At 35.8% G+C, this 17,004-nt stretch overlaps 1 protein-coding gene across 2 annotated transcripts in view; it reads right to left on the bottom strand.

Moving 5' to 3' along the window:
• LOC306882768 (signal-induced proliferation-associated 1-like protein 2) overlaps nt 1-17,004 on the bottom strand; it is a 156,953-nt gene that overhangs the window by 6,386 nt on the left and 133,563 nt on the right. For both annotated transcript variants that reach the window (XM_079437641.1, XM_079437642.1), the window contains exons 15-17: nt 15,526-15,676; nt 8,255-8,474; nt 4,407-4,538 (exon numbers count right to left, since the gene is read on the bottom strand). In XM_079437641.1, the coding sequence (XP_079293767.1) occupies nt 4,407-4,538; nt 8,255-8,474; nt 15,526-15,676 (503 nt within the window). The remainder of the gene's footprint in view (nt 1-4,406; nt 4,539-8,254; nt 8,475-15,525; nt 15,677-17,004) is intronic.

Below are 17,004 nucleotides of genomic sequence, written 5' to 3'. Positions count from 1 at the left end.
TTATTATAATAATAATAATTATTATTATAAGCACTTTTCCGCAACAAACTCTAATTTCCATACTGCAAAAATAAAGAAATGCATCTGCATTTAATTTATTTTCTGGCAGAATTAAATGCAAACCTTTTTTGTTTTTTTTGCATTATGGTAATGGGAATTTGCAGGGGAAACGTGCATTGATTTGGGAGATGCAATAAAACACAGTTCTGCGGTGGCCGAGAAGTGCAAAACAAAATAACAAATTACAAACGCAAATCTAAAAAACAAAATAACAATTCAGAAAACTTTTTTTTCTTTTGGTTTTCTGATTTGTTATTTTGTTTTCGGATTTGTCATTGTGTTTTGTTATTGTTATTTTGTTTTCTGAATTGTTATTTTGTTTTGCGCTTCTCGGCCACCGTACAGTTCAGCTGTATTCTCATTCTCATTACTGTCTGTCATGAGGTCTTTCAGCCGTATGTCACATCTGATGAAACCATTGACTGTTAAAAAAACAGGTTTTGTGCTGGCCTCAGATAAGTTTTTCATATCTAACACCGGGTTTGCATCCAGTTTATGTTTGTAATTAATATGAAGAGTGAGACCATGCATCCTGAAACTTGCATTAAAGTATCTTAAAAAATCTTAAAAAACATTAGTCATCTTAAGTCGCACGCTTGTATATGACTTCATGAAGTTGCTGAGCGTTTAGCTGGAGTTACTCAATACGGTGTTTATGAACATTCGTTCTGCATTTTCTAAACACTTCTTCTCTTCTTGTTGACTTCCATTCATGCTCGCTGATGCAAATGGAGGGCAAATATGCTGTGAGCTAAATTTATCTCTGTGTTTTTATGAAGTGTTATTCTGGGTCACAGCGAGACCCAGAAACAAGCATCTCCTCTAAAACTATAACTTTGTTTCCAAATATTGCATCAGTCTTTAAAGTGTATTTATGCAGTTTGGGCTGGTTTTAGCAGTTCGTTTGAGTGTCAGCTGAGGACGACTGTAAAAACAGGAGCAGTCGCTCTGAACCCACACAAATCACTTCAGTCCAGACACGCGTTTCTCAAAGGTTCTGATGAGCAAGAGATCATTTTAACAATGGTTTAGTACAGTTTGTTCACATGTAATGGAGTGAAAGAGCAAATCTAAAAGTTGTTGTTTGTCCACACTGAAAGTTAAATTGCATGATATGACACCATCAGCCAATCAGAACATATGTGACCCTGGACCACAAAACCAGTCTTAAGTCTCTGGGGTATATTTGTAGCAATAGCCAAAAATACATTGTATGGGTCAAAATTATAGATTTTTCTTTTATGGCAAAAATCATTAGGATATTAAGTAAAGATAATGTTCCATGAAGATATTTTGTAAATTTCCTACCCTAAATATATCAAAACTTCATTTTTGATAAGTAATATGCATTGCTAAAAACTTCATTTGAACAACTTTAAAGGTGATTTTCTCAATATTTCGATTTTTTTTGCACCCTCAGATTCCAGATTTTCAAATAGTTGTATTTCGGCCAAATATTGTCCTGTCCTAACAAACCATACATCAATGGAAAGCTTCCAGATGATGTGTACATCTCAATAAAATAAAAAAAAAAAACCTTATGACTGGTTTTGTGGTCCAGGGTCACATATTTAATGTTTAATGCATACTTTTTTCTGTGGGCAGAATATATATATGTGTGTGTTTTTTGAGTATTGTGCAGATGTTTTGAACAATCAAGGGTTTGAATCTCAGTATCCTCGGTGTCATTAAATGCGACATATGGGTGAAAGGCCTTATGATGAGAATGAGCTGAGCTGAACTGTTTTATAGCATCCCCCAAATCAATGCACTTACTCTCATTACACCATATGGAGACACAGACGCTGCTGTGAAAATGATGCTCGTGCTTTTCAGCAAAACACAAGAGTTTAATTTACGATCATCCCCCGGAGATTCCTGCATGTGTGTTTCTGATCAAACTGGTAGTCTTTCATTAAACACATTACAATAAAAGCTCTGTTTCTCTCTGTTAGCAGCTCCTCAGAGCTCAAATCATAAAACACAAGAAGACCACATGAAAGTGGAGCCTAAGTTTTCAAAGTTCAGCATGTTGTGTTGTTTCTTCATAGAAATCAAGATGAAGTGTTAGTAATTACACACTAGAGCTCTGCTGTGTCTCGCCATATTAATAGACATGCATTCTGGGACTTAATGCTCAGCATGCAACAGATTCCAATCAAAATTGTCACTAAAAAAATATAGCTTATAGATTGTATTTTTAAAAAGTTTAATATTTTGTTAATAAATAATTTGTCAAGTTAGCATCAATATATAATATTTTTATTAACTATATAGTGTTGATAGTTGAAGTCTCTCACATTTCAGCCTAATGAAATATATATATATCGAATAAATACATAAAAAAATTAAAAATAATAAAGTCTTCTTTTCATTATTTGTTTTTGCACTGTGACATTTTCATATCAATTAAGTACAATTCCCTCCAAAACACACACACTCACACACACACACACACACATATATATACATATATATATATATACATATATATACATATACATATATATAACAAAATATATATATATATATATATATATATATATATATATTTATGTATTTTTATATAAATTAAATTCTATACAAAAAAGATGGTGGTAAATAAATTTTCATTTCAGAAACTGCTAATAAATTTCCCAAATATTTTTTTGTGTTTTAAAGAGTTACTTTTATTAAGACTCTAATTAGAATCACCATTAAAAATAATGACAATTACAAACATACTTTAAAGCATCCAGATGCATTGAAGTAATGAAGATTTGTGCTTAATTGGCATGAGAATAATGCAAATCACAATGCAACACATTTTAATGGTCCTAAAAATAGGCTTTATTTTGCAAAATTATAATTTAATTTCTCTTTTGATTTTATGGTAAAACACAACCTAAACTTGATGATTCACCCAAAAAGGACAGCTGTGCAATGTTGAGAAGATGATAATGGTATTTAGGTTTAAAATAATCTATTTATGCTTTCATCTCATGAAACTGATTCTCGAGAACAATCTAGAGCATCAAAAAACACCTTAAAATAAGAAGAACATTTTAAAAACAACCACTAAAGCTGCTCACCAACATCAGCTCGAGGCTGTGTCCTCCAGCAGTGAAAAACAGCTTAAATGACTGAATGAAGACAAAATGATGACGGCCTTCTTACTAATCTATTTAGAGGAGGACAGGAGCAGACAGGAGGACGAGTGCGGGACAGACATCATCAGAGCACATGCAAATGATGGAGGGCGGGACAAGCAGCAATTACCCAGCATGCCGGCTGAGTGTTTAATTGCAGGTGGCAGCGCTCGGCTGATTCAGGGTATCTACATTCAGATATTTAGGCCTGAATTTAAGATTTATGTATGTAAGTTGCATATAAAATTTCCTTCCATTTGGATAACACAGTTGCAACATAAATAACTAATAAACTTCATACATAAATGAAATGGGTAAACAAACTACTAATACTGATTATAATAAACTGAATGTTTTAAAAACACAATAACCAGGCTGCTATTTTCAAAATGCATTTATTAAAATGTGTTAATTGTGAAACAATTACATTTATAAAAAGTATGAACATGGTTAAAATATGGCTAGCTGTGAAACAAGTAATGTTAAATTAGTTAAAATGCATAAGAATGAAACTAATTTGATGATAAATATATAAACCTGGTTATTGTGCATTTAAAACACATTCAATTATATTAAACAATTACACATTAATATAACAAATTAATGCTAAATATACATAAAGTATTATATATTAATATTATAACAGAATTATTATAATTAATAATAATATCAATAAATAATATTAACATTATTGCATTAGAAGTCAAAATATCAGTGTCATTATTAATTATTTGCATCTATATATATCTATACACACACACACAAAATTAATATCTAAAAAATATAACTATATTTTATATAACATACATATAATACAAATATATTACAAATAATTATTATAATTCATAATCACATACTACTAATTATTGTTATCACTATTGTTATTAATTTTAATCATAATAACAACAATAATAATAATATTGCATTAGACCTCAAAATATCAAATATCAAACAAAGTGTCATTATTAACTATTTGCATCCATATTTATATTATCAAGCCGATGTAAAGCTGCTTTGGCACAATTTGCATTGTTAAAAGCACTATACAAATAATACTGACTTGACTTGTCTTGACTGACGAATATGCATCACATTAAGTTTTTTAGTTTGTTAAAACTATGCCATCCAAATGCATGGGAATTTTATGTGCAATTCAAATACACAAATCTTTTATTCAGGTCTAAAGGTTATGCTGCATTTCAACGCTTCTGCACCCACCTTCAAAGGCTCTGGCGGCGTCGACGAGGTGAGACCAGTCCAGGCCCGTGGCGGTGTCTGGCAGAGGCATGAGACCTGGGTCGCTGAACTTCGAGCGGTCGGCGAGTGAGCCGTCAGAGAACCAGAACTCATCTGAAGAGACACACAGAGAGACAGATCAGTGACACCACAGATCAGCGGACCAGCAGACACACAGTTAGAGCTCAATTCAGTCCATCTGTCGGGAGGTCAGGAGGTCTCTGTAATGAAGGCAGCGGTTGAATCGGTCACCTGCTGTCTTCACCGCATAATGGTTCCTTTTACAAGATCTCAAAGACTTCATCCTCCAACACAACTGAGAGCAGAATGAGAGCAAGATCACACCATTCATTTAAGATCTGCTCTCAAGGAGAACATGTGGATGACCGACTAGCCCACACCAAACACTAGTCTCTTCTGCTCACCAAGGCTGCATTTATTTGCTAAAAAAACCTAGTAAAATCGTGAAATGTTATTACACCGTTTAAAATAGCTGTTTTCTTTGTGAATTTTTATGCAACAGCACGATGTTGGACAGCCATTCTGTCAGCAGATGAAGTCTTCAATGCTGTCATGTTTGGGTTCAGGAGCGGCGCTGCAGCAGCCATCAGGAGCTCCTAAACATGGCCTCATTTTTCAATCAATTGCGTGCATCCAAACCTCTCATTGTGCATCTCTCTCTCGTCTGATAGACAGGATATGCCATAAACATTTCCATCTCACAAAGAACTGGCTCTGAGAATGATGTGAGGGAAAACACTGGAGGTAAATGTGCCTCTCTCTCTCTGTCTGAGCCTCAGAGGGACACAATCTGTCAAATTAGAGCATTCACTAGATGAGCAGGGCTGAGGAAAAAAATCAGCAAACTGCTATCTGTCGAAACAATCAGAAATTTATCATGTGTGACAGCAATCAGCCTCCTCGGGCCACTCGAAAACCAGCTATAAATGAATCAGCTCTCACACTCTGATTAAAACTGCTAAATGTGTTCATATTACACATCCTTTAAACCAAATGAGATGTGATTGTTTGCTCTGGTGTGAGTAATTGTGCCAGTATCTGTCATATATTTCATGTGTCACTTGCAGCACATCTAGATAAGGTTTACCCCGCTACAGACAGCTGGTGACTGGTGAATATCTTAAATTAGGGTACATACTGTGGACCCAAACCATATTTGGAGACTTAAGCCACACTTAATCTGATAAAAAATGTATTGTAATTAAAATTAATTGTAATATTTATATTATTGTTATTGTTTCCTAATATTATTACTATTAAGTAAGTAATAATAATAATACAATTATATCAAAAATAAAACAAGTAATGTAATTTATTGATATTTAATTTATATAAATACAAAATAACTCCAATAGAGTGCATCAAATCCTATGGCGGTACGTAGATCCAAAAATGGTTCAAATAACAAAATACAAATGAGATCCGCACACGAAAAATAGGCCAAACTGCTCTCATACATTTATTGTCCAGAGGCTACAAATACAGTGTAAAGAGTGCAAAACGTTTTCGGGCTTAACCCTTCATCAGTGCCATGTTTCCAAACATACACCTGTGCATATTTACTGTAAGGCTCATTACCGTAATTAATGTAATATACTGGTCATTATTGTTCAATACACGGGACATATCTCACAATACATATAATGAATACCAAAAATGATTATCATGTTTCACAGAAAATATCATCCGACTTCACATTATTAAAAAAAGTACATAAAAAGTACATAACAGCATAAATAGAACAATACATCATCAGTAGGTGAATATATAGATATAATCCAATACCAACCAATAATTATAGAAAACAACTAAGAACCAATTATTCATTCATTCCTAAAGGATGTAAAGTTTTAAAGACCAATTTACTCTCCCTGTGTAAAAGTCTCCGCTCCATATTTCCACCTCTACATGCCTGTATTATGTTCAATAACCACAAAATTGAATGGGACATTTCATTAAAGTGGTGAGCAACTGGAGATTTCTGATCTTTTCTTCTATCTGCGCTCATGTGTTCAATGATTCACATCTTAATCTGTTAGTTTTACCTACATATTGTCCTCTGTGCACATCCAGGCCTTTTTATGTTTCTGAGCTCACCAGTGCGTTCTTTTTTCTCAGAATGTACCAAACTGTTGATTTGGCCGCTCCTAATGTCCCTGCTATCTCTCTGATGGATTTGTTTTGTTTTTGAAGCCTAACAATTGTCTGTTTCTCTTGTATGGAGAGATTCTTTGACTGCATGATGTGGTTCACAGCAACAGCTTCCAAATGCAAATGGCCTTTAGAATCAACTCCAGAACATTTACCTGCTTAATTGATGTAGAAATAAAGAAGGAATAGCCCACGACTGTCCATGAAACAGCTTTTGAGTCAACTGTCCAATTACTTATGGTCTCTTGAAAAAAGGGGGGGGGGGGGGGGGGGGGTACATATTAAAGAGCTGTAATTCCTTAACCTTTCCTCCAATTGTGAATATCCTCAAATTAAAGCTCAGAGTGTGCACTTTAAGCCAATATTCATTATATAACTGTAAGTTCAATATGTTTTGGTCAGCAGCTAAAATAAAAAAAATTGTGCCTGCGTCCAAATATATATATGGACCTGACTGTAAGTGTGGCTTAAGTTTCCAAAATGCCTGTAAAAACACAGATCCTGACGGCTGCGAGGAGAAGTGGCTGTGACAGGTGTCTTCTCTGTGCACTTTACCATGGCATTTTCTTCTTCCTGCTTTTTAATTAAGGACGCCATATAAAAGGAGTCACGCTGCGTTGTGTCACACACATTCCTGATGGAGGTGTAACTGCCTCTCTGGACAGAAATCCTCCTGTCTGTCTGACTGCATGAAGCCGAAACGCACTGAACGTGACGAGAGCGTTTACAGACGACAGCTGCTGCTAATGCATGCTGCTCTTCATATGGACACAACTCAGCATTTACTCTCCAGCATGCTGTTTCAAACCTATATGGTTTTTCTTCAACACAAAAGAAGAAATACAGTGACCAACGAATGTCAAGATCTGAATCCGTCCATTAACGCATCTGTGAAATCTCATATCTGTGCATGCTCAGACTTGCCGTGTGAAGTCTGACATCAATGATGCAAGAGATTCTCTCGCCTCTCACTAAACAACTGCTAAGCGATACGTTTGATATGCAAAAGCATACAATGAGATTTGAGAGCTGGAAGGATTTAAAGACTTAAACTATGCTGTTCAAAAAGTTTGGGGTCAGTATGATTTTTTTAAAATAAATAAATAATTTCCCACTGCATTCCCACTTCATTCAGTATGTTGGATGAGCTTTGTGCTTGGCCAGAAAAATGATAGACATAAATGGTGATTATACCTACAAACAAGATGAGAAAAGTTTGATGACAAACTTTGTTGTTGGCTTTTCAAAGAGCAATCTGAAAGTTTAAAATTACCTTGAAAAGCTTGAAGTTTGAAGGCTTATTGGTTTTACTCGGAGAAAGTAGATAATGGATGGATGGATGGATGGATGGATGGATAGATGGATAGATAAAATGAATAACAGATAGATAGAATGACAGAACGATAGACAGACAGACAGACAGACAGACAGACAGACAGATAGACAGATAGACAGACAGACAGACAGATAGACAGATAGACAGATAGACAGATAGACAGATAGATAGACAGATAGACAGATAGATAGATAGATAGATAGATAGATAGATAGATAGATAGATAGATAGATAGATAGATAGATAGATAGATAGATAGATAGATAGATAGACAGACAGACAGACAGATAGATAGATAGATGGGATAGGTAGATAGACTCACTCTTGAGGTTGGATGTGGGCTGGCTGAGGCTGATGCGGGGGGGCAGGGTGCTGTGGTAGGGTGGAGTGCTGCTGAACAGGATGTCGTTGGGCAGGGCTTGATCCAGCATGGAGCTCCGTGAGCTGGCATAGGACGAGCCCTTCCTGTTACTGCACACGCTCTCGTCTGACAGAGTCCGGTACAGCGACCGCCGTGGGGACAGGCTGCCCGCCGCAGATGCCTGACAGGAAACACACAACGTCAATCACAGGTAATGGACGTTAACACCAGAAAATTGACATTTTTATTTATTTTATTGCTAATCAAACACATAGACATATGTGCAATCAAAGTCCCAGAATAATCCCAGTGTATTCCTATCTTTCCCAGCAGGACAAGGTCAGTAGGTTTGTTTTGGACTGAATGAATGGAAAATCCTCACTGTCTTGTGTCGTTAAACAGCAGGATGTTATAAATAAAGCCTGCTCTTTATCTGCACTGCTGAGGAACGGAGAGAGTGTGTTGCTGTTCTTCCGCTTGTGACTAAAGAAGAGTCGTATTTGGTCAGCTGGATGAGAGGGGTAAGTAAATAAATGTTTATTTAGCAAAGATGCATTAAATATAATGCATATAAAGATACTGTAAAAGTTACAGTAAAGGCATTTACAATGTTATTAAAGATTCCTATTTCAAATATTGCAAAAATGCATTTCAAATATTCATCGAAGAATCTTGAAAAATAAAATGCATCACAGTTTCCACATAAATATGAAGCAGCACAACTGTTTTCAAAATTGATAATCTGAAATGTTTCTTGAGCAGCAAATCAGTATATTATAATGATTTCTGAAGGATCGTGACACCGAAGACTGGAGTAATGATGCTGGAAATTCATTCACATACAAAATGTATATTAAATTGAAATAATATTGCACAATTTTACTGTATTTTTTAACAAATAAACACACCCTTGGTGAGCATAAGAGACTTGTTTTAAAACATTTAAAGATCTTAATTACACACTGCTTTAAGGTGGCGCCTAGATAAGGAGCTCACTAGGTTTCGGACAGACTTACTGTACAGTCTTACATATCAAAAATATCTCTCAAAGGGCATGAGGTCAAAGTTATACATGTACCCATGGGCTAAATTGCGCCAAAGCTATTTAGATACATTGTATATGTTTTCTATTCAGAGCATGAGGCAGAGGAAGTTGGTTCATTCCCAGGCGGAGCTGCTTGATCCTGTTCATTTTATTTATAGCACACAATACGTCTTCCACTATTTGAAACTTGATCAAAAACATCAGGTTGCTGAATTGCCATCACTGCAGGGAAAGCAGACGTCATGGTACACGGGATTCAGTGGAGCTAAACGCCTCTGGGCTCAAAGCCGCCCTCTGTTTTCACTTCCTTTAGACCAGGATCCCACTCAAATCCCATCGCTCAACCATGAACCAGCCTCAATGAGCTCTCTCTCTCTCTCTGGCCTCACACACAACTTTATAAGACTAGATCATGTCTGGTCCTCTCGCAATAAAAATAAAATGAGAGCGGGCTTTAGTACAGCTCATGTGTAACGTCACTGCAAATAAAGACCGTCTGAGATATTACACAAATCACTGTTGTAACTCATCTGGAAAAAAAGCGAGGCAAACGGTGTTACCAGAATACATTACCAGCCAAAAATTTGGAATTAAAAAAAAAAAATGCTTTTGATAAATTATCTGATATCCTGGTCTCTGGTTTCTTGGGTTCCTCATTTAATGCTTAAAAAATAAATAAATATTTAGTCGCAATTATTATAAAAAATTTTTTCAAGATTAAAAATAGTCCTGTAATGTGATAAATGTATTTTTAATAGTGCAAATGCACCTCTCAATTAATATAAATAATTATTTTAATATTAATAAATAAATAAAATAATTTTATCCTAAAATGAACAATTACAAAAAGTATTTTAAAAATAAAAACTTGTTATAAATATTAAATATTTGATTTATTTATCTGCATGTTGCGTGATCATTAATGAACCAGTGTTATTGTATTATAGTTTTAGTTATAGCTTTTATTTTTATATTTTTTAGTTTCCATCTTATGTTTTTTTTATTAGTCTTTTTTTTTTTGGTTATTACCATTTAGAATTTATTTATTTTCATTTCAGTTTTAGTTTATTTATTTCCATTACATACCAGTTGGTAATTCTTTTCCTTCAAACTAAACTTAAAGTTAGTTGCCAAGACAACATTTCAACATTTTCAAGTTTTCCATCTAATATTACAATTTTCAATTTAATTCAATTTATTCAATTTCAATTAACCAAAACAATTTCAATAGTTTTCTTTTAGTTAACAATAACAACCCTGCTGTGAACATTTAAAATTACATTTGAAAATACATAATATTCAAATACAAACCGTTATTTTAAAATTGTAAAAATATTTCCCAATATTTACTGTATTTCTGTTAAAAAAAATAGTGAGCAGAAGAGACTTCTTTCAAAAACAACAATTAAAAAAAGCCTAATTATAAACTTTTTTTTTAATTTTTGACTGGTAATGTATATATTAGTGAGACCCTCTATAACCAGATAAAAACACTTCAGAGATGCACAATCAACAAGAACAACAGAATAAAGATCCTAAGTTCATCAGTTTTATCATCTGAATCCCAGTGAGTGATGATCATCACTTGACTGTTCAAATAAAACCATAGGACCGAATCATGAAAGTTCTGAAAATAGGAATTTGTTCAGACCAGACTCTGCCATGTTGCCATTTCGTCTGAAAAAAATCGAGCCGCCACCTTCCCTGTATCCGTGATCTGCTCCTCTACAGCAGGTTTACCGCTCACTACTCCTGCTCTCAGGCTGGAATTTCCACTGAGAAAGAAAAAACAGATTGACAGTGTTTTCCATTACGGCTCGCGCTCCACAATGGCAGGTCTGTCTCTGAGGGGCTGTGTGGCCTTTAAATCAAGAAAACCTCCGCCGGTGCGTCTGACAAAATCTGTGATGGTCCAGAAACAGTTGCTTTTCTATGTACAAAATAAACAAACTAATGTTATGTTATATTACATAATGAAGCATTCTAATATATTCTAACATATAAAACATGTTTACAAATGTATAGGCCTATATATGTTTTGTAGAGAAATGCTATTGAATGTTGTATAGCAGGGGTCGGCAAGTAAGTTTGGCATCGGGCCAAAAAAAAAATCAGCACTAGATGGTGGGCCAGAACATAGTCGAAGGATAATGGAAGATATTCATTGATGAAAAATGCAACCAGGATTGCCTGTGACTGACTGTTTTGTCATTGGTAGTGAGCTGTTACTCTGTGTAAAATCCTGCGACAGTCATTAACAAAAAGCCACATTTGTGTGGCGGTGTCCGATCAGAGTATGTGAGCGGACTGGAACGTCAACAATTTCCCCTCCGCGCATTTAATAATCAATTTTGAGCGTGGCATGGTTGTTGGTGCCAGACGGGCCGGTCTGAGTATTTCACAATCTGCTCAGTTACTGGGATTTTCACGCACAACCATTTCTAGGGTTTACAAAGAATGGTGTGAAAAGGGAAAAACATCCAGTATGCGGCAGTCCTGTGGGCGAAAATGCCTTGTTGATGCTAGAGGTCAGAGGAGAATGGGCCGACTGATTCAAGCTGATAGAAGAGCAACTTTGACTGAAATAACCACTCGTTACAACCGAGGTATGCAGCAAAGCATTTGTGAAGCCACAACACGCACAACCTTGAGGCGGATGGGCTACAACAGCAGAAGACCCCACCGGGTACCACTCATCTCCACTACAAATAGGAAAAAGAGGCTACAATTTGCACGAGCTCACCAAAATTGGACGGTTGAAGACTGGAAAAATGTTGCCTGGTCTGATGAGTCTCGATTTCTGTTGAGACATTCAGATGGTAGAGTCAGAATTTGGCGTAAACAGAATGAGAACATGGATCCATCATGCCTTGTTACCACTGTGCAGGCTGGAGGTGGTGGTGTAATGGTGTGGGGGATGTTTTCTTGGCACACTTTAGGCCCCTTAGTGCCAATTGGGCATCGTTTAAATGCCACGGCCTACCTGAGCATTGTTTCTGACCATGTCCATCCCTTTATGACCACCATATACCCATCCTCTGATGGCTACTTCCAGCAGGATAATGCACCATGTCACAAAGCTCGAATCATTTCAAATTGGTTTCTTGAACATGACAATGAGTTCACTGTACTAAAATGGCCCCCACAGTCACCAGATCTCAACCCAATAGAGCATCTTTGAGATGTGGTGGAACGGGAGCTTCGTGCCCTGGATGTGCATCCCACAAATCTCCATCAACTGCAAGATGCTATCCTATCAATATGGGCCAACATTTCTAAAGAATGCTTTCAGCACCTTGTTGAATCAATGCCACGTAGAATTAAGGCAGTTCTGAAGGCGAAAGGGGGTCAAACACAGTATTAGTATGGTGTTCCTAATAATCCTTTAGGTGAGTGTGTATATACATATATATATACATACATATATATATATATATATATATACACACACACACACACACACACACATACATACACACACACACACACACACACACACACACACACACAAAGGTGGCCAAAATGATTAGAACACTGGTATTTTCAGCAGCTAAAAATGGTTTAAAGTTATTTCTATCTTTTGCTGTAGTGTGTCAGCAGGAAATATCAGTTTACATTTCCAAATATTCATTTTGCCATTAATTGTCCAGTGAGATTCTTGCTTCCACAACAGCCAGTGCTCCACACAGAGATCTGATCATCATCTAGTCTGTCTGGAATGACATGAAGAAACAGAACAAACTGAGACAGACTAAATCCAGAAGAACTGGCAACGTCTCCAAGACGCTTCAAGAAACTTACCTGCAAAGCTCCTGAGAAACTCTGCTCAAGTGCACCGAGGGCAAAATCTGCTTTAAACGCAAGGATGGTCACACCAAATGTTGATTTCATTTAGTTAATAGAGGTTCATTGATAAAGAAAATCTATTTATGACATTATTTTTGACAGCATCCTCATTTTACAGCATTTTTACACAAGTGCCTAAAACAATGACACAATGACCCGTCTGCCTCTGAGGGCACGGCAACACCACACAGACCGCTAAAAATAGGGCATTGTGCATCTACTCCGGCCCTTCCCGGCAGATAACGGGAGGTGGGAGAGATGCAGGAACTCCAAACGAAATTAAGACGGTCTCCAGGAGCAGAGGAGACTTCAGAGAAACAGACGCTCCTCCAACAACTTCCTCCCGTTAATCCACAACATGAAGGCTAAGCAGATGCAGCGAGAGCTCGCAATCAGATCAGCCAAACAGAATCTGTCCGGACCCAGACGCATGTTTTCATGTCTCCGGCTGATAACACATACATGTCTGTTCAGCCCTTATTCATTTCACACGCAGAGGTTATCAGCACTACAGAGTGAGTGTGTGTGTGTGTGTGTGTGTGTGAGAGAGAGTGTGACCCCACATTCACAGACTGATCACAGCTAATGGAAAAGCATTGTTTAACAACAGAAAGTGCATGTAAAATTAATACCACCACACTGAATAATTACTAGATTCACATACTATAGTATTTACATGGTACTACCAAGACAACCATGGTACTTTGATGGTACATGCCCAAAAATTATAATAAAAACATTATTACTAAGATACATCAATATGCCAATGTGGTCTTACCATTGGAAATATTTAAAAAACTGTAAAATTAAAGTATTACTTTAAAACCATGGTATTAAATTAAAAAACATTGCTATGGTACTATTACTACGTCAAAAAAAGTACAAACATTATATTATGATGCTATGAGTTAAAAACAAGGTATTACTGTAGTAAATGTCTAAAAAAAACACAGTATACCACAGTGAACCCTGGTATTGGTGTTGAAAAAAAATCTACGCATTACTATGGTATGACAAAAAACATGCAATTAATATGGTAATTGTTCAAAAACAGTACTGTCAAGGTACATCTAAAACACCATGGTATTACTATTACAATTACCTAAAACATAGTTTTAGCATCAGACATCTTTAAAAACATGGTATTACCATGATACACACTGCAAATAATTGTTAAAAAACATTACTATGGTAAATGTCTAAAATGATGTTGTACTTTAAAAAAAACATTGTATTACTATGGTAGATATATATAAAAAAAACTATAAAAAGTATTACCTTTGAACTATGGTATTAAAGTAAAAAACAAAATTAAAGAATTACTATGGTATGACATGCATGTTATTACCATGCTAAATGTCCAAAAACACAGTATTGTCAAGTTACATATCTAAAATACACTATTATGGTATTATTATGGTACTTGCCTTAACATTTTTTACCATTGTATATCTCAAGAAAACGTGGTATTATCATGGTCAATTCCCAAAAAACATGTCCAAAAACATAGCACTACCAAGGTACATATCTAAAACACTATGGTATTACCATGGTAATTGTCTTAAAACAGTTTTACCATTGTATGTCTCCAAAAAAAAAAAAAACATGGTATTACTATGTTCCATTCTCAAAATACGAAACAAAACATGATATTGCCAATTGGAAAAACATACCATCAAAGTACATAACTCTATGGTATTATCATGGTAATTGTCTAAAAAACATGGTATTACCATGTCATCGCGTCTAAAGCACAATGTATTATGTCTAAAAACATGATATGCCAAAAAATATGGTGTTACTATGGAACGCATGGAACTTGTCTAAAAAACAGTTTTACCATCATCTCCAAAAACACCCCCCCCCCCCCCATAAAAAAACAACAAAACAAAACAAAACATGGTATTACCATGTTACATGCCAAAAAACACAGTACAAACAAAGTAAATATCTAAAACAATACGGTATTACCATGGTCCATTTTTAAAACAAAAACAAAACATGGTATCACCATGGTACACGCCAAAAGCCCTCAGTGTATTACCACAGATAAAAATATATATTATTACAGTAAGAAACATGATTATCAAGGCAAATGTCACAAAAACATGGTATTCGTGCAGTATCGTGTCCAAAAAACATGGTATTACCATAGTACCTTGGTCTGAAAGCACTTTCCAAAGAAGTCCAAACATACTACCATGCTATTCTTGGAGTAGCATGCATTCAGATGAATTTTAGTACCATAGTATGTTTGAAATGACCATAGTATCTGTTTTTAGTGAAGATATGTACTATAGTATGTGTAATATAACACTACTCTGCGTGAGCACACACATACCTTCCTGTGGCCACTCTCTCCAGGAGGGCTTTCAGGCAGCATCATCTTCATGTACTCCTCTTTAGACATGTTGGGCTGCAGACCTCCGTCCTTCAGCTTGTCCCGTCCTCTGTCCTGCAGCTGACAGGACGGCTCTGCGGCGTACAGCTGCCTGCGGGACACACAGAGCCGCACACGGGTTACAGAGTTAATCATAATCAAGAGAGCTGATGAGCATTGCCTTGGTTTTTTAGTCAAAGTAGATTTTAAATATTTGGGTATGATTATGGATTCTAATTTCAATTTTAAAAATCATATTGAAAAGATCTCTGAATATGCTAGAGCAGGCTTGATGATCTTCAGGAATATTAGGCACTAATTACCTGCTATTGGCTGCTGCTAAACTCTTTATGCATATAATGATTCTCCCTCATTTATATTATTGTGCTACAAGTTGGTCCCATACAAGCATAACTACATAAACATTTTTATTTATAAATTTAAAAACATTACATACTATTTATAAACAAGCTGTGAAAACCTTAACAAAAAAGCCAATGAGTTATCATCACTGCAATATTATTAAAAATTATAAATTATTGACGTTTGAAATTTAGTTTTTTTTTTGCTCAGGTGTGTTTGATGTATAAACCACTTCATGATCTTGCACCACCACCTCTTAAACATTGTGTGACTTTCTGTAAGGACAATATTAGACAGACTAGGTAATCAGTTAGAGGTGATTGTTATAAGTAATATATAAGTATAAATATAAGAAAACAATCAGCTTTTTCAGTTACAGCAGCAGAAAGATGGAATTTAATACTGGTTTATATCTACACCATTTAGTATTTTTAAAACTACGCTTAAAGTATGGCTTAAGGAAAATCAAAAATGTGATCATTGACCTGACTTTTTGATTTTATGAAATGTGATGTGATATTGTATGTGTTGTATTGTTTATGACTGAATATTGTAATTTTGAAACAACATCCTGCCCAGGGTAGCTAACTCTGGCACAACACTTCTGTTGTGCATTGTCCCTGTTAAATAAATTAAATAAACTAAAAGGAAAAAGAAAAATGCAGTTCAGGAGTGAGGGAAGAGCAGGGTCAAACACTGAGGATGGAGGCTCTGTTGCAGCACGTGTGAAGCAGGACAGAAGAGGTGTAGATGCTGCAGGTCAGTGTAAAGTCATGATAATCACAGTATCACACTGAACACTACACTACGAGCTAATGCTAACCATTCACACGAGCGTTTGTCACACATCCTTTCAGCGGGTGAAGAGGAGAGATGGTGACGGGGTGATGTGACCTTGATGCTGCTGTGTGCAGCTCACCCAGTGTTTATGTGTGTGTGTGACTCACTTGGCAGCGTGCTATATAGCTGTCAGACAGCTTGCACACACAAATACACACACAAGCTAAAACTAAGAAGAACTACAGAAGAAATCACATATTTAATACAAGTTCAACTCTGTTGACAGCATCTGGAGCA

This window comes from Barbus barbus (genome assembly GCF_936440315.1).
Source record: "Barbus barbus genome assembly, chromosome: 16".
NCBI lineage: Eukaryota > Metazoa > Chordata > Actinopteri > Cypriniformes > Cyprinidae > Barbus > Barbus barbus.
The sequence above is the reverse complement of the archived record's forward strand: the minus strand, read 5'-3'. Positions and strand labels throughout refer to the sequence as shown.